This window comes from Sarcophilus harrisii, chromosome 1 (genome assembly GCF_902635505.1).
Source record: "Sarcophilus harrisii chromosome 1, mSarHar1.11, whole genome shotgun sequence".
In the NCBI taxonomy this organism is placed as follows: Eukaryota; Metazoa; Chordata; class Mammalia; order Dasyuromorphia; family Dasyuridae; genus Sarcophilus; species Sarcophilus harrisii.
In genome coordinates, this window is record NC_045426.1 from 90,213,362 (window position 1) to 90,237,395 (window position 24,034).

The 24,034-nt window shown below is 45.2% G+C and overlaps 1 protein-coding gene across 5 annotated transcripts in view; it reads left to right on the plus strand.

Annotated features, from left to right (window-relative positions):
- Positions 1-24,034, plus strand: part of NBEAL2 (neurobeachin like 2) — a 158,310-nt gene that overhangs the window by 122,215 nt on the left and 12,061 nt on the right. For all 5 annotated transcript variants that reach the window (XM_031960582.1, XM_031960562.1, XM_031960568.1 and 2 more), the window contains 21 exons: positions 494-653; positions 994-1,096; positions 1,325-1,478; positions 3,108-3,266; positions 4,315-4,474; positions 4,754-4,839; positions 5,806-6,357; positions 7,750-7,928; positions 8,563-8,722; positions 10,627-10,764; positions 11,419-11,724; positions 12,395-12,544; positions 15,753-15,910; positions 16,527-16,651; positions 17,297-17,423; positions 17,933-18,093; positions 18,671-18,804; positions 19,208-19,315; positions 20,051-20,146; positions 20,485-20,609; positions 20,708-20,848. In XM_031960582.1, the coding sequence (XP_031816442.1) occupies positions 494-653; positions 994-1,096; positions 1,325-1,478; positions 3,108-3,266; positions 4,315-4,474; positions 4,754-4,839; positions 5,806-6,357; positions 7,750-7,928; positions 8,563-8,722; positions 10,627-10,764; positions 11,419-11,724; positions 12,395-12,544; positions 15,753-15,910; positions 16,527-16,651; positions 17,297-17,423; positions 17,933-18,093; positions 18,671-18,804; positions 19,208-19,315; positions 20,051-20,146; positions 20,485-20,609; positions 20,708-20,848 (3,482 nt within the window). The remainder of the gene's footprint in view (positions 1-493; positions 654-993; positions 1,097-1,324; positions 1,479-3,107; positions 3,267-4,314; positions 4,475-4,753; positions 4,840-5,805; positions 6,358-7,749; positions 7,929-8,562; positions 8,723-10,626; positions 10,765-11,418; positions 11,725-12,394; positions 12,545-15,752; positions 15,911-16,526; positions 16,652-17,296; positions 17,424-17,932; positions 18,094-18,670; positions 18,805-19,207; positions 19,316-20,050; positions 20,147-20,484; positions 20,610-20,707; positions 20,849-24,034) is intronic.

Here is a 24,034-nt window from a genome sequence, read left to right on the forward strand (position 1 = left end):
GGTGAGGTGCTCTGGAAGGGTAATTGCCTGAACCTGGGTTTAAATTCTCACTCTGCAACAATGACCTTAGGCCAGTTACCCACTCTGAGCTTCTGTTTGCTCAACTATAAAATGAGATGGTTGGTTTAAAACAGAGACTTTTAACTTTTTTTTTTGCATCCTGATCCCTCTGATAGTCTGCCAAAAGGGGACTCCTCAGAATAATATTTTAAATGCCTAAAATAAAAGTATAGAATCACATAGGAAACCCACTCATTTTGAAATACATTTATTAAAATAATTTTTAAAAGATTATAGATCCCAGGTTAAGATCTTGGAGTAGATGTTCCAGATAAGATTAAGATAAATTTCTAAGGAGAGGCAGTGTAATCTAGTAGAAGGAGCATTGGCTTTGGAATCAGAAGACCTAGATTCAAATCCCACCTCTCTGATATTTAAGACCTGTGGAATCTTAGGAAATTCAACTTCACATTCCTGGGTGTCCTTTCCCCAGGTCCCCAGACACTGCATGGACATGAATGTCCTGATGGCTGCCCAGATGCTCATGGAGCAGGTAGCCTCTGAGGGCAACGGACCCCTCCTGCACCTGCTCTACCAGCATCTGCTCTTCAACTTCCACCTGTGGAGCCACAGTGACTTTGCCGTCCGGCTGGGTGAGATGTCCCCTCAGACCTCCCTTTCTCCCCTGAGAGCGTGGAGGCTAGAAGCTTCACTCTGCTGGGACAGGCAGGGGTAGGGCCTTGGGAGTGTGAAAGAGCCCAAGGGGAGAGCAGGAATCGGGGTCTCCTGCCCCCATTCTGTAACGTTCATTCACCTTCCCTGATCTAGCTACTAGGAGAGAGGGCTAGGAAGGAAGGAGACATGGCTCCTGGCCAGAGGCAGTCTCAGCCCTGCCCTCAAAGAGCTTCCAGTCTGAGGAGGATAAAGAGTTCCTTCCCTCTTCTGACTGGGAGATTGTAGGAAATAAACAGCTCTTTCTGCCCCTGGGTCCAGGTCACATTCAGTACTTGTCCAGCACCATTAAGGAGCACAGACAGAAGGTTCGAAAGAAATACGGAGTGCAGTACATCCTTGACTCAGTGCGAGCCCACTACAGGTGAGGGGTGCAGAGTGACAGTGGGGGTGTCTTCCTCCTCCTCCTCCTCCTCCTCCTTCTTCTTCTTCTTCTTCTTCTTCTTCTTCTTCTTCTTCTTCTTCTTTTCTCTCTCTCTCTCTCTCTCTCTCTCTCTCTCTCTCTCTCTCTCTCCCCATCTTGCCTCCCTATCTGGTGTCCCTGCCTTTTGGCTCATCTTTCACCCCTGTTTCTCCCTTCTCTGTGTCCCAGCCCACAGAGGGAGCGTCCACTTGCTGAGGATGACTTAAGAACAGTGCAGACCTCCTTGTTCAGTCTGGTCAAGGAGTTCCTGGCCCGAAGCTTCTCCCCAGAGGAGATGCAAGCAGTCCTCAACTACCTGGCTGGGTCCAATGATGAAGGCCAGGTACAAAGTGGGGGAGGGATGAAGCCACCTGAAGGGCTATCTGAGGGGTCATGGAAAGGTGCATGAGGTGAGATTCAGGAGCAGTCCTGAAGACCCAGGCAGGGTGCAGCAGAAAACAACTTAGTTCAACAAACATTTGCTAAACAGCCCACTGGCACTAGGGAAAATGTGACATTTACAGATGACCATGTCCTCAAGAGCTTGCAAAACTAGTAGGAGTATAGGACACAAGTACAGATGCAGTTCTGATTGATTCGTGCACTGATGTTCTCCTCTGTTGAGGAATTGAATTCTCAATTCCACACAACAAATCTCTATTAAACATCTACTCTGTAAAGAAAAAATAATTTTTTCCCTAAGAGCTTATAACTTTCCTAGAGGACACAGCATGCAAATAAATTAGTTTGAAGAAGAAGACTTTAGTATTTGGTGGGGGTTGGGCAAGATCAGAAAAGGCTTCCTATAAGAGGTAATACCTTAGTTGAGCCTTGATTGTATGGATTTTGGAGAGGAAGAGAGAAAGGAAGGGTATCCCATGCAGATTGTGAAGAATTTTAAGTTAAACTGAGGATTTGTCCTCTATATGGGAGAAATGTCATGGAAGGTAAATAGATGAGATCTGGCAACTGATTGGAATGGAGAGAGAAAGAAGGACAAGTCAAGGATGATTTGGTGGGGGGATCCAGGTGACTAGAAGTATGGTGGTACCTTCAATAGAAATGGAGAAATTTATGGCAGAAGGCAGTAAGCTGAATTTCAGACATATTAAGTTTGAGATTATATAAGACATCCAGGCAGACATAATCAGGAGATAGTTGGTGATTCCATACTGAAATTCAAGGGAGAGATTTGGGGCTGGTTGTGTGGGTTTGGGAGTCCTTATAGAGATGATAATTGAACCAATGGGAGCTGATGAATTCAGCAAAATAGATGGAAAAGAGAAAGAAGGCCTGTAGAGAATCTAGGGGGACTCCCAAGAGTTAGAGGATGCTGGGTGATGATCCAGCAAAGGAGACCGAGAAAGAGTAGTCAGGTGGGACAGAAGATCACTCAGAGAGAGCCATGTCATAAAAGCTAATGAGGGAGCAGAAGCTATCTGGGAATATAAAGTGGCTGACCAGAGTTGAAGGAGGATGAGAACCAAAAAAGGATCAGTGGATTGGACCACTCTTCCTAGGAGTTTGGCTGATATAAAAATACAGAATGATAGCTTTAGGGATGGACAACATTAAGTGAAGCTTTTTTTTTTTTTTAAAGATCATAGTGTCCAGGGAATATTTGTAAGTAGCAGGGAAAGGAATCAATACATAAGGAGAAAATGAAAATGAAAGAGAAGGAGGTATAACGAATGGGAAACTGTCAGAGGATCAGAGGAGGGGTAGAGTCAAGGATACAGATTCTTGAGATATTCCAAGAGAAGTGCAAACATTGTGCTAGGAGAGGTACAAAGGAGAAAAGAGGGATGTTGAGGAAGGCTTTCTGTAAGAGTAGCATTTGAGATGAACCTTAGAGGATGGATATGAGGGGAGCAGCCCGGAAGCTGGCCCAGTGAGCAGGACGGAAGTGGGGAGGCTATTCTGGATCCTGGTGAGAATCTGGAGGTTCTGAGCGACGTTGCCTCCACTCCAGGTATGCGGGATTTTGGACATGCTTCTGAACCTGTTACGCAGCTCGCCGGTGCAGGAGCCCCTCTGCACTTTCCTGCTAGAGCCAAATAACGTGGAAGTCCTCTTTGCCCTGGTGGTACACAGATCCTTCTCCGACCAGCTGCGGGACAAGGTCTTCAAGGTGAGCCAGGGGACCTGCGCCAACATCCCCATTGAAACCTTCCTTTAAATCCCAGAATTCTCCCCCTAAAGCTATAAAGCCTTTGCCAGCTAATGAACTGCATATGTGTGAGAATGGCTATATATAAGCAGTGTGACATTGTGGGTAGAGTGTTGGGATTGGAAGACTTTATCCAATCCTCTCTTTTACCTGTTTGACCTTGAAGACATCACCTCTCTGGGTCTCACCTGTAAAATGAAGGGATTGGATTAGATATCCTTGGGGATCCCTTCTGGATCCAAGTCTGTGATCCTATGACCAGAGTGTCTCTTAAGTTCCCTTGAGATACTTTATGATGCACATGGGCAAGAAACGCCAGCTACGGCAGAGATTCCATCTTTAGCGAGACAAGGGTTAGGGAATGATACTGGCCGGGGTGGGAAAGGGAAAGGGAAAGGGAAAGGGTGGATTCAAATTGGTCCATAAATAGTGATGAGAAGGAATATGGGGAGGAAGGGACAGCTAAGTGATAGAGTGGATAGAGCAGGAGCCCTGGAGTCGGGAGGACCTGAGTTCAAACCATCCAGCCTCAGACACTTACTAGCTGTTTGATCCTGGGCAAGTCACTTCATCCCGATAGCCCCCCCAAAAAACAAAACAAATGAGAGTGGGTCAGAGGAACGAAGCAAGAAGCTGATGAAAAGCTGAAAGTTTTCTCAGGTACAATAGGATTTGGAGTCAGTCATAGGACCCTGTCTGAGACATGCTACTTAATATTTAACAATAGGGAGAACATTGGATTTTTAAATTGAAGATCAACCCCACAGAGCTGAGTTAGTTCATAGGACATAGACTTTAGAGCCAGCCAGCCAGTCTAGACCAACCTCCCTTTACAGAAAAGCAAACTTAGCCCCTGAGAAGGAAAGGTCTCACTGAACCCAGACCCCTGGAGATGCTGACTCTCAGTTCAGGATTCTTTCTGCTTCTGAATTCCCATGCCTAGAGAACAGGACCTCGTGGGGGAGCATGGACGTCATAAACTATACTTTCTCACCTTGTCTTTTGCCAGATCCTGAACAAGCTCTTAAAGAGTGATCGCGTGCCCGAGCGTTGTAAGCATAGGCTCAAGCTGAAGGATTGTGGTCTCCAGGGTCTCATTGCCTGCCTGCCTGATGGGCCCGTCTCCTCCCACCTCTGCCGGGGCCTCTCTGAGCAGGTCCTGAGTGCAGGTAAGGGGTAGGGCGAGGATAGACAAGGAGAAGAGAAATGGGGTAAAACTGGGAAGTTTTTGGAGCTGGAAAAGTCTAGACATGTGGAACAAATTGATGAGCTATGAAATTCAAGAATGGGCTCTTGGATTCTTGAATTCCATAGCTTTAGGGGAAGAGTGTGAGGGAAAATCCATGTAATTTATTAGTGGGTAGGACTAGAGGCTAGAGTTTCCTTAAGAGGTGGATCTAAGTGGTCTAACATATGAGGAGCCGTTTATCCTCCCTTTCCTCTCACAGACTGCCCAAACCTCAAGGACTTGGTAGCTGTTGTATATTTGTCCCACCGTGCCCAGCTCAGTGTCCGCCTGGACATGTGTAGGAAGGTGAGTATGCAAGCTGGGTCCTCCTAGGAGTGGGGACAGGAGAAACAAGTAAGGGTCTAAGTGGGGGCCAGGACAGGGTGTCTGTGCCACTTGTACCATTTCCCCCTTTCTCCCCCTCCTTCAGTCAGAATCAATTTAGTGTAAGGAAGAAAGGGCAGGGTTGGGGTGGAAAGGAAGATTTGAGCCTCAACTCTTTGAGAAGCAAAGAAAATGAGCTCGTGGTCGGAAGATGCTTCTAAAGTCTCTGAATAGGGCGTTTGAGTTCTTCTGGTGAGATGAGAGTTAGTAGAAATATGAGAATCCTACATAAACATGAAGGCTGCTGTTGACATAACTGTAGTGCTAAATTTGGGGTCAAAAAGATCTAGGGAGATGGGAGTTCAAATCCCACATTTTCCAATTTTTGTTTCCATGACTGGATTATTAAAGGAGAAAACAGGTGTAAAATGCTTTGCAAACCTAAAATAAAAGCATTATATAAATGCTCCAAGCTTTGATGACTGTAAGTCAGGTGTCAGCCTGTTTGTCTCTAAAAAGGGTCTCTTGGGTCTCTTCCTGCTCTAGAGCAATGGCCTTAGGAGCCAATGACTTCTAAGGTCCCTAAAACACAGAAGAAGATTCAAAAGACCTGTATTCAAATCCTGGCTTTGTCACTTATTAGCTGTGTACAGTTAGACATGTCACAATCTGTGAGGCTCTGGGAGCCTTTCTCTTCTGTAAAGGGGGTCAAGAACATATATCATGGGATTTGGAGTTGGAAAGGGCCTACAGGACCACCTTTAGCCTTACTGCTGAGGGAACGAGCTCAGATAGATAAGGGCTTTGTCTGAATCACACAGGTAAGCAGAAGCAGGATTTGAACCTGCTCCAGTGCTCTGTGCTTTCATCTCCCGGGTAGGATAGTATCTTGTAAATAATGAAGGGCAATAAAAATTGAAACTAAGGAGATGGTTTAATCCCCTCCAGCTGTTCCACCTGATCTATGGGCAGCCAGATATGGTGCGGCAGCTGGCCCGGCAGGTGGGCTGGCAGGACATCCTAACACGCCTGTATGTCCGAGAAGCCCCTGCTGCCCCCTCGCCAAGCGCCCCGGAGCCAGCCCTGACAGAGCTGAACAGCGACGTCTTCCTGCCTCTGACTTATGAGGCCTCCCTTGAGTCTTCTGAGAGCTTTCCAGAGGCCGAGACTTCACCCCCTGACAGTGTGAGACACTCCTCCTCCACTGCGGTCCCCAGTGACCCGCCATCTTTAGAAGCTACCTACCAGCCACTCTCACCCTTCTGTTTGCCTTTTGACCTGGGCCCAGAACTGGCCAGCATGGGGTCTGGGGCCACCGTGGGCAGCGGCGAGAACTTGACCCCAGCCAGCCTCCCTAGCACTCCTTCTCCCCTGGAAGGGGGACGGCCTTTTCCGCCCCTCCGGGGCCGCCACAGCTCCAGCCTCTCCAACGTGCTAGATGAGACCAGCTTCCAGGAACCCAGCCTCGGGGATGATACCTCCAACACCAGCAACCCTCAGGTCAGGCTTTTGTGGGGAATGGGTCTCCCGGGGGTAAGTTAGGACCATAATTCATTATTCAGCCTAGAATAAGGGAAGGACTTCAGGTCCACTTCATGTAAACTCAGTAGGACTCTTCCATTGAACTTCAGAGGTAGAAACCATCTGTTCTAGCCCCATCACTTTACAAAAGAGAGAAACAGCCCCAGAAAAAGGGAGTGACTTGCTGAAGTTCATTTGGGGAGTCAACAGGAAAGTTTCTGGTAGAACCAGAATGTGTGTTCCTATTTAACAGACAAGGTAGCTGAGATCCAGAGAGGTAAAGATTTGTTTGTACCTACAGCAAGCCCAGGGCATCATTTCCCACTTAGTCACTACTCTGAATCTGTCTAGGCTAATGGTCCAGAAATACAAAATGTATACATGATAATTTTCAACACTCACCCTTACAAAACCTTGTGTTCTAAATCCCCCCCCCTTCTCCCAACCCACTCCCCTAAATGGCAAGTAATCAACATATGTTAAACATGTGCAATTCTTCTATACATATTTCCACAATTATCTTGCTGCACAAGAAAAATCAGATCAAAAAAATGAGAAAGAAAACAAAATGCAAGCAAACAACAACAAAAAGAGTGAAAATACTATGTTGTGATCCATATTTAATTCCTATAGTTCTCTTTCTGGGTGCAGATGGCTCTCTTCATCACAAGACCATTGGAATTGGCCTGAATCACTTCATTGTTGAAAAGATCCATGATGGACCAGTCTTAATCTCTCTGACTCATTTGCCTCATCTGTTAAAGAGGGATGATATCTCCTTGCCCTGAGGAATCTGAAGCAATTCTCTGATAGTCCTTACTATTTCTATGATTCTGTAAAAGATCTGTGATGATTGTTCAGATGATTCTAGAGAGGGACTCTTAACTTTGGGCACCCTACAGGAGCCTAAGCAGAATCACATTTTTAAAATACATAAAATTGGAAGCTTACAAAAGCAGTATATCAAAGTACAATCATTGGAATAAATATTTTTTAAAATTCGTGGACCCCAGCTTGAATACCTGCTCTAGGATGATGCTACAAGTTGGCATCAGGGTCATCCCACCAGAATTTGGGGTAGGGGAAGGAACAGGCTCCTCTCCCACACTTCTTCCCTTAGCCCCTTGTCTGCCTCCTGGGTTGGCTCACCTGGCTTACCAGCTGAGACCTGGACTGCCCCCTTGCCTCCAGGACCCCATCTCCCATTGGGGGCCATGATGCCGGCTCTTTTGTGGTTCTTGTAGGAGCTCTTGAGCAGGAGCACTTTTAGTTCAGCCTTTCTGTACCTCAATCTTCCCATCTCTGGGCAGGGAACAGAAAGCAGGTGAATCTCCTCATTCCCTGAACCTGTTATTGTGCTTTTACCACTAGCAAGCTCCAGAGGAAGAACTATGCAACTTGCTAACCAACATCCTGTTCTCCGTGACGTGGCGTGGGGTGGAGGGTGATGATGAGGCTGCATGGCGTGAACGGGGCCAGGTCTTCTCAGTCCTCACAAAACTTGGGGCCGCCGGGGAGTTGGTGCGTCCCCCTGATGAGATCAAGCGCAGGTAAGGCTCTCCGGCCTCCGGCTTGGTGACTCGTCCAGGGCTAGTTAATAGGGAAAGGCTCTCTCTAGACTCATGGGACTGGGGGCTACAGGTGTAGCAGTCACTGAGTGGGGGAAAGGCTAGTATAGGTGAGATTGAGGAGGGAACCTAAGGCTTGAGGGTGTGCTGGGGGAGAGGGCAAGGGGCTGGAGGTAAGAACTAGAGGAAGAAAAGCAAGAGCCCCAGAAGAGGTGGAAGGCTGTAAAGGAAAAATGGAATAGAACTGGGGGACACAAGGTAAAGTGAAGAAGACATTGTAGAGAAAGGATCAGGAATTGACAATGCAAGGAAATAGGGTCAGGGGTTGGGGGGAATTGTTGGGAGAGGAGAATGGGATGAATGGTCTTGAAGGGGAAGAATAGGGGTTTGGGAGACAGCGTAGATGGTCAGAGGTTGGGGAATCTGGGGAGAAGGTCAGGGACGAGGGGGAGAGGATGAAGAGGATGCTAGGAGAGAGCAGGGAAGGAATAAAAGGGTGACATGGGGGAAAGGTATATAAGTAGAGGCTGTGGAAGTTGCTCAGGAGGTCCATGGAGGGAGAGAACAGTGGGCTTTGGTAGGTCAGGGAAGAAACCCTGCCCCTTGCAATCCCTAGCCTTCTGGAGATGATGCTGGATTCAGCCCTGACCGACATTCAGGAAGCCCTGCCCGTGGCCGTGCCCAGCCTTACCCAGCATGCGCTGAAGCTCCTGCGTTTGCTCCAGGACTTCCTGCACTCTGAGGGCCATGGGAACCAGGCTCTGTGGAGTGAGAAGGTATGTGTGTGAGAGGGAGAGAGAGCAGGGCAAGGAGGGAGGTGGGCGCCCCTGGGGGCTCAGCAACTCTGAGTCTGCCTGCCTGCCTGCTTGTCTGTTTGAGAGCATCTTATTGCCACACTCCTGGAAAAACCTTGGTCCTTAGCAGGCAGCTGGTCAGTGGGGGTGAGGTGCTAGCTTAGCATTCAGAAGGACCTGGATTCTGTTCCTTCTAGTTCTGAATTTCAAACCGTCCCCCTTTGCAAACCTCCCAGGCAGGCTCCTATCCAGCCTTCTTCTTCTCGTCTTCTCTACCTGGCAGTCCCCACATCTCTCTACCATTCCCCAGCCTTCCTAAAACCCACTTTCCTTCAAGGTCAGTTCAGGGGCACACCTTCAGTGTGGAGTCTCGTGTGATTTCCCCCTGGCTGTTAGTGCCTTCCCTCAGTCACTTTGTAGTGATTTTCTGGGTACCTATAAATGTCTCCCTCCCGTTTCTCCCCTCCCACACCTACCTTTCAGTCCTTTCCTCTCAGTCAGGATGCTGCTACTCAGCCTCAGTGGTACCTCTGGCTTTATGGATGTTCTTCCCTATTTCCCATATAAGGGGTGTTCTCTAAATCCTACTGAGTATAAACAGGAGGTCATGAGCATGCTGTCGGCACTAAAGAGACCTGACTTTGAACTAAGAAAAATTACTTCTGACATATATTAACTATGACTCTGGGCAAGTACTTAATCTTTATGTCCCCCTGACCCAGGCTACTCTCAAGGCTATAAATTGAAAAGTAGGTGCAAGTCTCCATGGGTAGAAGGAATTTCTTCATTGGAAGTTTCCTATTACAACAACAGCAACAACAAAATGTCAGATCTGATGCAGAAAAAATGTATTATTTTACTTATGTTATTATAACGCATAAAGTGCTGTGATATCTCAGAGGAAGATAAGGCACTGTGGGCTGTAGATATGGGGGGGACCAAGAGAGGCTTCCTTGGAAGAGGAAGGATTTCAGGAATGACAGCTGGAAGATTCAGGAGTCAGAGTTTTTCATATGTTTATATTTTCAATATATTTATATTTTATCTCCCCAACTAGATTTGACTCCCATGTCTGCCACAAGGGCAGGCATGGAGAAATTATTGCTCAATGAATATTTGATTTACACTATGTGTCTGCATCAGTGAATGTGAGACAACACTGAGACGTGGATCATCAGTAAACTTATTAAGTGCCTGTTATGTGCACTTTGATAAGTGTTAGGGGTGCAAACAAAATTAAAAAAAAAAAATCCCTGCTCCCAAGGAGCTCACATTCTTGTGGGGAAGAAAATATGCAATTCATTGGGTATATACACAATACATGCAAAGTAGATGGATGGGTACCTTAGAGGAGAAGGTTCTAAGAGCTCTAGGTTCAAGTGTTGACTTCTTTACTTGTTTAACTAGGCAAATCAGTTGCTCTTAATGACTTAATTTTCCCATCTGAAAAGTAGAAATAATAATTTTTTAAATTACCCGATTCAAGCAATTCTTGTGAGAAAAATAAATTGTAAAGTGCTATAGAAATGGGAGTCATCCATCCATCCATCCATCCATCCATCATCCATCCACTCATTTCTCTATTCATCTATTTGGCTATTAATTATTACTGTGTGTGTGAATGACATACCTTTGTGGCTATTAGGCACATCGTTCTAACTCTCAGAGCCTCATTGTTTCTGTTTATAAAACAAGAGGTTGGACCAGATGATCGTCCCCTGCCCATTTTATATCCTGTTGAGTCATGAGTCTGAATGTTCGCTCCCTACTTCCTTGTCTCCCCATAATGACTTTGCTCTCTCTGGTTCCTCCGTTGGATTCCCCCCCGTCCTCTGGGAGTTTCTGGGTACCCATCTCCCTCCTGATAGCGTGGCTTTCCTTGGCAGCTCTTTGAAGGTGTGAGCAGCCTGCTGGATCACCTAGGTGTATGGCAGCATCTGACCAATGGTGCCGCTGACCTGCGGGAGATGGCACAGATTGGGCTGCGCCTTGTCCTTGGCTACATGCTGTTGGAAGACACCCAGGTGAGACACCCTTCCCTGGGAAGGGAAGAAAAGGGGGCCCTTTATCCCCCAAGCCTCCACCTATCTTAACTGTGACCCTCTGGAGCTTTATCCTGCCATTGAGGGCCAGGGGAGCTTGGATCTCATTGAGAAGCAAGATACGTGGCTCCTCCTGATAGCTCCATTGCTTACTTGCTTGTGATCTATGTCAAATTATTTCTCTCTCTGGGTCTCTGTTTACCTTTCTTAAAAAGATTTTTTTTTCAAAAGGAAAAAGAGAAGAAAAAATTTTTAGCAAAACTGATCCATTTAAAAAAATCAGATATTTGTGGAAATATGTATAGAAAAATTGCACATGTTTAACATATATTGGATCATTTGCTATCTAGAGGCAGGGGTGAGGAAAAGGGAGGGAGAAAAAAATACACAAGGTTTTATAAGAGTGAATGTTGAAAATTATCCATGTATATATTTTGAAAATAAAACGCTTTAATTTAGAAAAATCAGATTTTATATGAGCAAATATTTAAAAGCAGTTCATCCAAAGAGCTGTGATCAAAGTGCCCTGGTGCCCTCAGCACCCTTTTTGCTTTGGCCTCCCTTACTGTCCCTCCCCGTCCTTCCTGTTCCCTTTGGGTGTGGGTCTATCTGCCCCTAACCTGTGCTTTCCCCCAGCTCCATGCCCTGGCCTATGTGAAGCTCCACGGCCTGTTACAGACAGCGGTGCCGCCACGGCGGGAGGAGGCCTGCTACCTGCTGGCCAAGCTGGAGGCTCCCCTGGCGCGGGCACTGGAGGCAGAATCTGAGCGCTGCTCCTGGCTCGTGCCCCTGGTCCGGACCTTGCTGGACAGGGCCTACACAGCCCTGGGCCTGCAGTGGGGACTGCCCTCCCTGCCACCCACCAACGGCAGCCCCACCTTCTACGAGGACTTCCAAGCTTTTTGCACATCCCCAGAATGGCGGCTCTTCATTGATAAACAGGTACCTGCTGAACCCGATGCCCAGAAATACAGATTGAGTGGGAGGACATAGAGGGCAGGGGTGAGGAAGAGTGAGGGAGGTGGGGAAATGGACAGGTAGGGACAGAGAGGAAGAAGAGGGTAGATGGTAGTGGAAAGAGCAGCATGGAAGGAATTGCATGTGGGTTTGCAATTCTCCTGCTAATTTACTGTCATACCCTATTTGTGCCTCAGTTTCCCTTTCTGTAAAATGAAAGGTTACACCAGATTTAATTCTAAGATTCCTCCTGTCTCTAACATCAAATTGTTCTATGACCCTTGCCAGGGAATGAGATCTGGAGGGGGAGAGTGTGAAGAGACTAGATAGAGGGTGATCATGGCAGCCAGAGGAAAGAAGGAGGGGGAAGAAGAGCAGAATTGTAGGGTTGGAGAGATAGCTGGGGGAAGCTGGGAAGACCGAGGAAGTACAAAATAGGAGCAGGAAAGGGAAGTAGATAGAGGACATAGAGGAGTAACAAAGAGGTGAAAGAGTGGTCTAAAAATGAGGAGGAGGGGAGTTGGAGTTATCCGTCTTAGCTGGGTGCATTCCTGCCTACCCTTTGCTGTGTCTTTCTTGGGCTGGGGGGCATTGCCCTGGGCTAAGTGCTTCTGGGCTCATCCTTTTCAGCTCGGGGCTCATTTCCCCCTCCCAGGTACAGCCTGCCATGTCCCAGTTTGAGATGGACACTTATGCCAGAAGCCACGACCACATGTCCAGTTTTTGGAACTCCTGCTATGATGCTCTCATGAGCAGCAGCCTTCGCAGGGATCGAGAGCGGACCGAGAGCCGGCACCTCTTCCAGGTTTCTGGGGTATCGGGGAGGTGGGGAGGAGAGGCTGGGGTAGCCATCGATATGGGCAGATAATACATGACTAGTAGATTCATGGAGACTTAGTGATCAAAAGTACCTGAGTTCAAATTTTGGAGTTTCTGGGTACCGCAGACACTTCCTAGCTGTGTGAGATTGGCTAAGTCACTTCCCTGTTTGCCTCAGTTTCCTCATCTGTAAAATGACTGGAGAAGGACATGGCAAACCACTCCAGTATCTTAGCCAAGAAAACCCCAAATGGAATCATGAAGAATTGAATTGTTGTTTTAATCCTAAAGAAGAAAAGAATCAGGAGACATATAGTTTATATTTTTAACTACTTGAAGGGTTGTGATGAGGAAGAGCATCCTTCTCAGCCTCCTCAGAGAATCAGACTGAGAGAAAGGTAGAGAGACTGATGGCTGCTCCATGTAAGGAGCAAATAACTCACCCATGGAGCCACCCCAGAGTAGAAGGAGATCTGCCTTGAGAAGGGAGTCAGTTCTCCCTCACTGGAAGTGTCCCCCGTGGAGGCTTGATGACAGCTGATCAGGGCTGTTGTTAAATGTTTTCTGCTTGGACATAGGCTGGGCTAAATGAGACCTGCACTCCTTTTAGGTGCTGAATTTCTGTTATCCCCAGGTTATGTCACCTTCCAAGTGATGATGATGATGATGATGATGATGATGATGATGATGGCTCACATTTATAATGTGCTTTTAGATTTGCAATGAATTTACCCAAATTCCTAAAATATAGAAAAAGGAAACCTCTAATAATAGCAGTTGACATTAATTTGGAGCCTTGGGATTTGCCAAGCACTTTATGTATGGTATCTCTTTTGATTCGCCAGTATAACAGTGCAATCCACTATCTAACAAGAGTAGACTAGCCTAATTAAAACAAAAACTCTTTTAAGAAAAATAGAAAAATTCTTAACTAGTTAAGAGTGGCTGGGGAGAGTCATGGAGAACACCCTTTCAGATCATAGGGTACAAAGTTGGAAGGGGCTTTCTAACCTATGTAGTCCGGCTGGCTCATTGCACCTAGGTGATGATTTGTCCATGACCATAGAACTGGTCGATAACAGAGCTAGTTCTTCTGACTCTAAAGCCACGGCTGCTTCCACTGGACCCTAGCACTTCCCTGTCTCTAGGGAACAAAGGTAGAAAGGTAGAGTTGTGTGGGATGGGAAGGAATCCTGTCCCCAGTCCATAGGACCTAAAGGTGAGGTAGAGCTATTGCTCATATTCCCTATAAAGAAACTGCACAGGAAGGAAAATCTTCTGAATCCACTTAAGGGGAAAGAGAGGTATTGTACTATTGATTACCTGTGAGCTGGTAAATTTTCCTGGCCTGTGCTCAGGATCTTTTTCCCCTTTTTTGCATGTCTCTTAATGTTGTATACACCACCACCAGCTGGTGGCAAAGGGTAATGCATCATCTTGTATCAAGATGTTAAAGCACTGGGTCTTATCAATCAGGATGTAAAACATGATATATTTGAGTGCAGCAACTCAAAGCAGATGTGAAGTTTCTGATGCATACTGATATTTCTGATAAATGATGAAAAAGTAGTGCAGTGAGCACTGGATATGGCATTCAGTGACTTTGGTTCGAATGCCAGTCCTACCAAAAATACTTGTGTTTGAGGTTGCCCCAAGTCCCCCCATCTCTAAATTAATGAACCTATGATTTCTTTTGTCTATCAACTCCTTTAACATGCCTTTAAAGAAGACTTTCTTTCTCTTCTCACTTGCTTAAGCTTCTTCCTTCTAATGTTGTTATGAAGATCAAATGAAATAATATTTGTAAAGTACTTAGCACAATGGCCGGCACATAGTAAGTACTTTTTTCTTTCCTCCTTCCCTTTAAGCTTAACATAATGTACGTCCTCATCCTTTAAATCTCTGGTATCATTCCCATCTTGGCTTACTTGGCCTTTTGCTTTGTCTTTGAGCTGCCAACTTTTCATTTGTTTTTTTTTTTTTGAGTTGTTGTTTTTAAAATTTTTTGCCTATTTATTCAGCCCCATCAAAAAGAAGCTCTTCATTGTAACGAATAAATAAAGTCAATTAAATGAATCAACACATTGGCCTTGTTTCAGAATGGAATCTCATTCTGTACCTATCAAAATACCTCTCTGTCAAGAAGTAGAAGGCATGTTTTATCATCAGGTTTTGTTTGTTGTTGGTTTTGATTTTTTGTGAAGCAGTCAGGGTTAAGTGACTTGCCCAGGATCACATAGCTACTATATATCAAGTGTCTGAGGCCAGATTTGTAGTCAAGAAGACTCCAGGGCTAGTTAGTCTATCCAGGTAAGTAGTTGCCCCTTTATTATAGTTTTGCTAAAGACATGCTTTGATCAAAGTTCTGAAGTCTTTCAAAGTTGCCAACTTTATTATGGTCATTTAATAAACAGTTCTTCTAATTCTGGTCATTTCTCATAGTCATATATATATATATATATAAAATATGGTATTATATCCATATAACACAATTTGTTTAGCCATACTCATTAGTTTCCAGTTTTTTTTCCTACAACAAAAAGTATTGTTATGAACAATTTTTTTTTATATTTATGGGCCCTTTACCTCTTTCTCCTATGACTAATAGAAAAATGGTATCACCAGGTCAAAGGATATGCACTATTTAATGACTTTTGGGGTTTAATTCCAAATTACTTTTCAGAATGGCCATTTCACAGCTTCAGTGCAGAGTAGTACATTAGTATGTTTGCCCTCCAATATCCTTCCCCAAAATTGTAATTTTCTTTACTTCTTTTTTTGGTCATCATTGAACCCCAGACCATCAGAAAGGGGAAAAATTAGTGAATGACTGAAACAGCATTTATTAAGTCTATAATTAGAGCAGGCACTATGCTAAGCACTGTTGAATGACCTGAAGGTATCAAAAAAGGCTTCATGGATGTGAACAATAAATGAGTGGGAATAGTGAAGGCATTTCAGGCTTACACATTGAGGCATTTCAGAAAGATCATTTTGAGTCAGGGGACCCAAGTACAAATATAGATATAGCTCTTTATTATCTGTGTGACTTTGAGCAATTTCTGATATTCTCAATGATTTTGAAGTGGGAATTGTAGATAATGAGTGAGAACTAGATCTGCAAAATGCTACTTGAGGTTGAAGGTTCTTTACCCAGAGGCTCCTGCTTTACCAGGCTCCTTACTTTTCCCTAGAAGTTGGTGCTGGAACCAGTAATGAAGAGGGGCCGGTCAGAGGGAAAGCGTTATAGCTGTGTACAAAAGCAGCTGGCCTCCCAGCACTCCATAGCTTTGCTGCACTGGAAGGCCCTGGCCCGTTTGCTCACTGCACCCCGCTCTGCCTGGGCCCAGAGGTGAGTGTGGGGGAGTGAGGACTCGATAGACAGGAGGAAATTTTTCTTCTGGGTAAGGGGACGACCATCTAGGAGTGGTCTAGAGTAAAGTAATGGGGCCTGATTTAAAGGGCCAAGGAACTGTATGTCTGCAGGCATAGTTTTCTAGAACAGGAAAATAATTACTGGAGGGCTGTAGTAGATGCTGAACCTGAGGAGGCAGCTTGGTAGCATCTCTCTCCTTCTTGCTTACTTCTTTTCCTGACCTTTTATGGCTCACTCCTGACCCCTTGTACCAGGCATCTTGGTACATGCCTACGAGCCTTGCCATTGGGGAGATTGAGGCTGGTTGATGACTTGAGTTTGGGAGTTCTGAACTACAGAAAGGCTAAAGGCAATTGGGTGGTGACACTAAGTCTGGCACCAATAAGGCAAGCACTCTTATGGTGAACTGGCCCAGGCTGGAAGTGTATCCAGTGCAAACTTCAAGCCAGTCTGTAGAAGGATCTGACTTGGGAATGGCCACTATCCTGCCCATGCAAAGTAAAGAGACTCAGTCTTAAAAAAATAAAAAAGAAAAAAGAAGTTAACATTTTACTGGTCCCTTGTTCCCCACCCTTCTCTTGCTCTCTTACAGAAATCCTCCTCCTCCCCGATGGAAGCTATCCAGTGCTGAGACTTATTCCCGGATGCGGCTGAAGTTGGTGCCCAATTATCACTTTGATCAGCACAGTGAGGCCAGTGCTCTTCGAGACAACTTGGGTAAATGAGGGACTGAAGACATTGAAGGGGCCTTCTGATCCCTTAGCGACCTTTCTCAGGAATGCAAGCACAGGATTCAGGAGCCCTAAGAGGAGAGCCTGGGAGAACCCAGGAATCAAGAGTTCCAATCTCCCTTCTTCCTCTCCCTCCTCACGCTGGAGTCTATTCCTCTGCCTTGTCTTCTTCCTCAGGCAGGGAAGGAAACCAGCCATTTCAGACCTAGACTTCTCTCCCCTAACCACAAGCTAGGCCCTTCCTACCTTTCCAGTTTTCTCATGCTTGGCTCTCCTGCACCCATAGTGACCCAGTCAGCTTAGTGCCTTTTTACTGAATGTTTCCCATTCTTGGAAGGCTCTCACTTATCACCTCTACTTTTCATTGTCCTTCAAGAGTCAGCTCAGATTCCACGTTGCTAGGTGGCCCTTCCCATTTCCTTCTTCCCCCTGCCTTCTAAGATTCCTTTCCATCTACACTGTGCATGTCTTGTATAGTCGTTTACTTGTGGTCTTCCCCATTAGAACATAAGCCTCTTGGGGGCAGGAACTGAGTTTGTTTTTGCCTTTCTTTGTATCTCTAGTGCTTAGCATAGTACAAGGCATGTGGCAAGCGCTTAATAAATATTTTTGATTGACATCTGACTCACAGGTGCTACTGATCACCTGACACCTTCCACAGAGGATTCCCTGCCCCTGACGGTGGCCAAGGAGGCCAAGGTCAACACACTGGAGGAGGACCAACTGGGGGAGGAGGAGCTGACTGTACTGGACACAGTGTGAGCATGGGGCACCACAGTGGGCATTGACTAGAGAACCAAGAACCAGAGGGTGCAAGGAATCTTATTTAAGTTAACTAGCCTTAATTAAAGGTTTTCTGTGTCCCCAAATTTCTTTGTCAAAGATTGAGTAGAAGGGGGTAGAGATGAATATAATTCTTGTCCTTTGGGAACTCTTAGTGTACTTTGGTGTTTGGGGTATACCAAGGTTTAGGGTATCTTGGTGTACCCTTCATGGGGGGGTAGCATGGGCTCACAGAAAAATGAATGATGTAAGCTATTGCTCGAGAGATGACCAAAATTAGGAGGGCTTCAAGAAGAGCATGATAGATAAGGCTCCCAGATATAATGAGAGCAGAGGATTTGTATTGCCAAACGTGTGCCAGTGCTGACCAGGGTGTAGCTGTTGTTTCAGGCCTCCATGCAGCATCTCAGGAAGCTAGAATTGGGATCTTCCTGGAGCCTGGCTCCCCTCACCTGTCCTCTGTGCTCATCCCCCTTTTCCTTAGCACGGAGTCCTCAGAGCCTGGTGCACAGCAGGAGAAGCTCGTGCTGTGGGAGGACTGCCAGCTCATCACGATCGTGGCTGTCATCCCAGGCCGCCTTGAAGTGACCACGCAGCACCTCTACTTTTATGACTGCAGCGTAGAAAAGGAGGAGACAGAGGAGGGTGAGTGTCTGGGGGAACAAGCCACCCGTGCTTCTCTGGCTTGTGCTGCTTCCTGCTTTGTTAAGCAAGTCCATTTGTTGTGGACTTCATCTCTAAAGTGGTGACAATCGTGCCTGCTTTGCCACTCTTGTGGAATCAGATGAGGGAATGGAAGCACACCTGAAGGTGCTCTAGCAGTATTTCCTAATGTTACTAGTTTTCTTCTGATGTCCTACTCAATATCTTATCAGGACATGGAGATGACCCAGGGTTTCTCAAAGCCATGCCTGCAGAGTACAACTTCCAGCAAATCCTACCAAATTGGGACTAGCTAAATTAAAGTTCAACTCATATTTATTAAATATTTACAATATCTAAAGCTCTGTGTTCAGTGTTCAAGTACCAAGATTATAACAAAAAAGACATAGTTCTTGTCCTCAAGGGGCTTATAATTTGAGTTCAGATAGGTTCATCAGTAGGAAATTTAATAAATGCTTAATAAAAGCAGAAGGAGAGGGATAGTGGGGAGGGGGATTGTCTGGGAGTGGAATAGGACTGTTGACCAGGTCAAGGGAAAGAATCCACCTCTGTCTCCCAGGCATTGGGTATGATTTCCGGCGGCCACTCTCCCAGCTCCGAGAAGTCCACCTCCGGCGTTACAATCTCCGACGCTCGGCCCTGGAGCTCTTCTTCATTGACCAGGCCAACTATTTCCTCAACTTCCCTCGAAAGGTGGGGAATTGAAGCTTCTCCCAGGAGCTTCCTATACATTTAAGTCCAGACTCTCCATTCACCCTACCTATCATGTCAGACTTTCCCACTAAGATATGGGTAGCCTTTCTTAGACTTTTCCTCAAAGAGTGTGGATTCCCATGATTCTTTCTTCAGAGAACTTGAGGCCCCACCTACTCTTGGGGAAGTTTACTGATCCCCTCTTTCCTACAATGTGTTCTTCTCAATTTCTTCTGTGACTCCACTCCCTCCCTTTGGAGGTGGCTCTGGGTTATTGGCTAGCACTGAGTCTTCTCAACATAAGAGCTTACGTCCATGTACATATTGGGGATGGGAAGACTGGGGTCAGAGCTCCATGGCCTGGCATGGCCCCCACCCTCTGACCAGATTGGCTCCCTCTAAGGTGCGGAATAAGGTGTACTCATGCATTCTGGGACTTCGGCCCCCCAGCCAGGGCTACTATGGAAGCCACTCTCCACAGGAGATGCTTCGAGCCTCTGGCCTGACTCAGGTAAGCAAGCTACTCCTGCCCTCTTCCTCCATCATTCCTTGGTCTTCAAAGTAGGTGTGTGACATAACAAATATTTCTTAAGTACTTATTGTGCACAGGGAACTGTTCTGAGCACTGGGTGGAGATCTTAAGTTAAAAAAAAAAAATACAGATCCTGCCTTCAGAGGGTTCTTAGCCTGTTAAAAGGAATGAAACTCAGACCCAGATAACTAATTTATAATGGCATACCAAATATCATAAAACATATCCATTGAGAGATAAGAAAAAAAATTTTTTTAATTAAAAAAACAAAAGAGAGAGATCAGAGGAAGGAATTCATCATTGATCCAAAGTGTCAGGGAGGAAGTGGTATTTGAATTGCCTTTTCATGACCACCACAAGCAAAGAGAGGGCATTTCTGTCCTGGGGACAATGTAACCTTGGGCATGAAAGTGGGAGAATGCAGGGTGTCTCTTGCACTTCCTGCCTGGGTGACTTTGAACATTTATCCTCCCTGAGATTCAGAATTCTTATCTAAGAAGTAAGAAGGATTGGACTCAATGATCTGTAAGATTATATAGCCTTGAACCTAGCAGGGTTCAACTAGTGCCTCCACCTCATTCCCTACACATTGGTTAAGCCTTCCCTAAATTGAGTGCTGCAAAACCAAAACTCCAAATCAGATTCAGAGGGGGACCTGGCAGGGTGGGCATTGTGTCCCTCGAGCATGTACACTTTGTGCTCTTTTCTTCCCAGAAATGGGTCCACCGAGAGATTTCCAACTTTGAGTACCTGATGCAGCTCAATACCATTGCTGGGAGAACCTACAACGACCTCTCCCAGTACCCTGTGGTAAGGCTCACAGACTGGCTTTTCCTTTTCCTTAATTCTAGGCTTCCCCCCCCCCCCCCCCCCCCCCCGCTCCACCATGGTCTCCCAGTCCCTTCCATTGTTCACCATGGGTCATCCCCCCAACACTTGCCCTCCACCAGTCTCCTTCTCCCAGCCCACCGTCCCCAGACGCACTCCCTCCACATTCCTCTCCTGCGCACAGTCAGTCTCACTTCCCTGGGAATCTCTCTCTGATCCCATCTGCTTGATCCCTCATTCCCACTCTTCTCTCTCAGGTCTCGGGGCCATCCCCTGCTTTCTGTGACTGACCTCCCCTTCCCCACGTCCATCTCTTGCAGTTCCCCTGGATCCTGCAGGATTACACATCCGAGACTCTGGACCTGAATGACCCTTCTGTGTTCCGGGACCTGTCCAAGCCCATTGGGGTGGTGAACTCCAAACACGCACAGCTTGTCCGAGAGAAGTGAGCCGCCCATGAGTCCCCTGGCGGGGCACAGTGGGGGGGGGGGGGGGAGGCAGGCAGGCTTCCCGCCAAGCTCACTGCTCCCTGACCTTTCCCAGGTACGAGAGTTTCGAGGACCCCACGGGCACCACCGACAAGTTTCACTATGGCACCCATTACTCCAATGCAGCCGGCGTCATGCACTACCTCATCCGAATGGAGCCATTTACCTCCCTGCACATCCAGCTGCAAAGTGGCCGGTACGGGGGCAGGATGTGGGCACACCTGGGAGAGGGACTTTTTCCTGGAGGTGGGATAACTCATTGAACAAACATTTATCACGTGCCCAGGGTCTATAAGACCCTGCATATGGCGTTCAATATACAGTTGGAAAGTAGCATAGAACCCCGATTTGGAGCAAAAAAATCTGGCTCTTCGACTACCCCCTGTGGGATCTTGGACAATTGCTTCAGTTTTCTGGCCCTCAGTTTATTCATCTGTGAAACAAAAAGTTGAACCCAATGATGTCTAAGGCCACTCCTAGCTCTAAATCCTGTGATCTTAAGTTAGCTACAAATATGGCTTAGGTATCAAGTATCTTACAGTCCAGTAGGATTAAAACTACGTACTCAGAGAGTAATGATGCAAAGTGCAAAGACAGACTCCAGGAGAAACATGAATGTATAAAGAGGGAGAGATTGTGTACCTTGTGGAAGATGTAGCCCTAAGGTGGGACATGAAGGAAGGGAAGAGTTTCATTTGATGGAGATGGAAATTTATTCCAGGCATAGGGAATTATGTGACCCAAAGAATGGAGAAAAGGAAGTGGGATGTGAATGGAAGATGGAGTGTCATTTGGAGGAAGCAGAGTCAGCCTATAAAAGTGAGCAGTAAAATAAATATATAGGAGCCTGGCATGCTAGCATGTGCCTGTAATCCCTGCTATGGTTTTGAGACTGATGGATCATTTGATCTCAGGAGTTCTGAGTTGCAGCACTAAAGTCCATCAGGTGTCCACACTAAGTCCAGCCTTAATTAACACAGTGAGTCACTAGGAGTGGGAAACCACCATGCTTTATAAGGAAGAACAAATTGGTCCGGGTCAGAAACGGAGTAGTCAAAGCTCCTGTGCCAAACCAGGGCCAGGAATAGCAAGATAGGGAAATAAAGTTTCAAAAATAAAAATATGTTGGAAAGCAAAATCTAGGATTAAGAAATGAAAGAGGTCAAAAGGCTTATATATTGCCTATAATAACATCATAAATACATTCTGCAAGAAGAGTTGGAAGGGGGTTAGACATAGCAAACAAAACATCACATGAAATAAAAATTACTGGGCAGCTAAGTGGTACAATGGATAGAGCACCAGTCCTGAATTCAGGAGGGCCTGAGTTACAAATTCAGCCTCAAACACGTAACACTTCCTAGCTGTGTGACCCTGGGCAAATCACTTAATTCCAATTGCCTCAGCAAAAAAAAAGAAAAGAAAGAAAATTACTATCTTTTAACAGACAAGAAATAATATGGAATTAATTTCAGAATTTGCTGTATGTATGCATGTGTGTGTGTGTATTACATATATATATATATATATATATATATATATATATATATATATATAGTCAGACCGTCAAGTCTGAAAAGGTCAAAATCAACACTAAATTAGAAAAATTAAACATAAAAAGGACCAGCTGCATACAATTATTACAGATGTACTTATAACAACTTCAATCTAAACTACTTTTTAAATGACCTCTGAAAAATGGGAAATATTGACTTTGACTATCACCATTTCCAAGAGACTAAACTAATATAAACTAGCTAAAAAAGGCAGTTTAAAAAGTCCTGGATTCATCGTAGCCAGCAAACACTTGAACTTCCTGCCAAATAAAGACACAGTATAGCCACAGGCAAGCTAATGTATAAAACTTTATGGAGGAAGATAGTGGGAGGTTGAGGAATGTTGTTACCAAAAACAGAGGATGGGGAAAAAAAGTGTGGAAAGCTTAGTATGAAATCTAACCAAGCGAATTCATACCAAGATCATTTAAAGATGAAAATTAAAGGAAGGTAAGAAGGCGGAAAATGAAATAAAATCTCCTAGTATTTCTGTAGCATTTTGTTCTGTCCTTGATATGCTGTAATCACACTTCTGATTTTTTAAAACTTCATGTCCTTGTTTGTAATGTTTATAAGTGTGATGTTTCTAAGCAGAAAAGGAATTTAAGAAGATGGAATTAGGAGGAGCAGCTGGACTGGAGCATATATATGCACACAAGAAATCTTTGCTATAATATCTCAAAGAAGGAAAGAAATGTTTAAAAAAATGAGAAAATTGTAGATAATTTAAATACTTACATAGAGGAGATAATAAGGCTATGAATCTGTATATACCTCTTGATCTCTAAAAAGTCTTTATGAGAATAATGTATGTAGTTGTCAGAAGTAGACTTGATGAAAATGTGAGAAGGGAATAGATAGGATTTTGTGGATGATTCTTCTACAGCAGATAGCACTTTTATAGTTACATTGTGGATTGAAAGATATAATGAATACAGTATCTCACTGTATTTATTGTTGATTTTTTAAAAAATCTCCAATAGTATCGTATTTTTCCAAACACATGCAAAGATAGTTTTCAACCTCTCTTACTGACTTCCCCCACCCCCAAAACAACAAGCAATCTAATATAGATTAAATATGTGTAATTCTTTTAAACATTCCCATATTTTTCATGTTGTACAAGAAAAATCAGACCAAAGGGGGAAAATATTGTTGGTTTCTTTGAAAAAAATCATGCAGGAAAATATTCAGGAAAAGATATTGCCTTAAAGTTTGTCCTCTGTTTCTCATGGATATATTAAGATTATGAGATTCCTTGATATGACCACTAAGAGTTGTTCAAGAATCCTCTGATTATCAATATCAATTGACATAAATCAGGAAAATGTATGCTTGATAAAAGGATTTTTCAGAGTATCCAAAACAGAGTCTAAATATAAGAGCAATTTCCTCCAAATGGTGAAGTCTTCAGTTATTTCTATTCACAGACATTGCTTCAAGCTAAAAAATACAATAAAGTCTCTTTAATATGAGATCCCTGGCCAATAAAAAGGGCTCATACTGGGAAGGATCCTGATAGAAAACTGGATACCTAGGCTAGGATTACCTCCTCAGGAAACAGAATCCAGGCAGAATCCACTTCAGGAAATTCAGAGCGTGGAAGCCCTTTGGCAGCTGAGATGCCGAACACATGCTGAGCTCTGTGAACGTTCTTGCTTTTCCCAGCTCAGGGGCTCGGTTCTGGGAGTGACTTTCCCAGTTTTGCAGTCAGTGAAGGAGACAATGAAGGTCTGGCTTGTCATAGTCCCTGAGGTCTCTCTACGCCTCTCTCTAGCCATTACAAGGCCATGTCTTTCTGTTCTTCCTGGCCCGTCCAGTGTTTC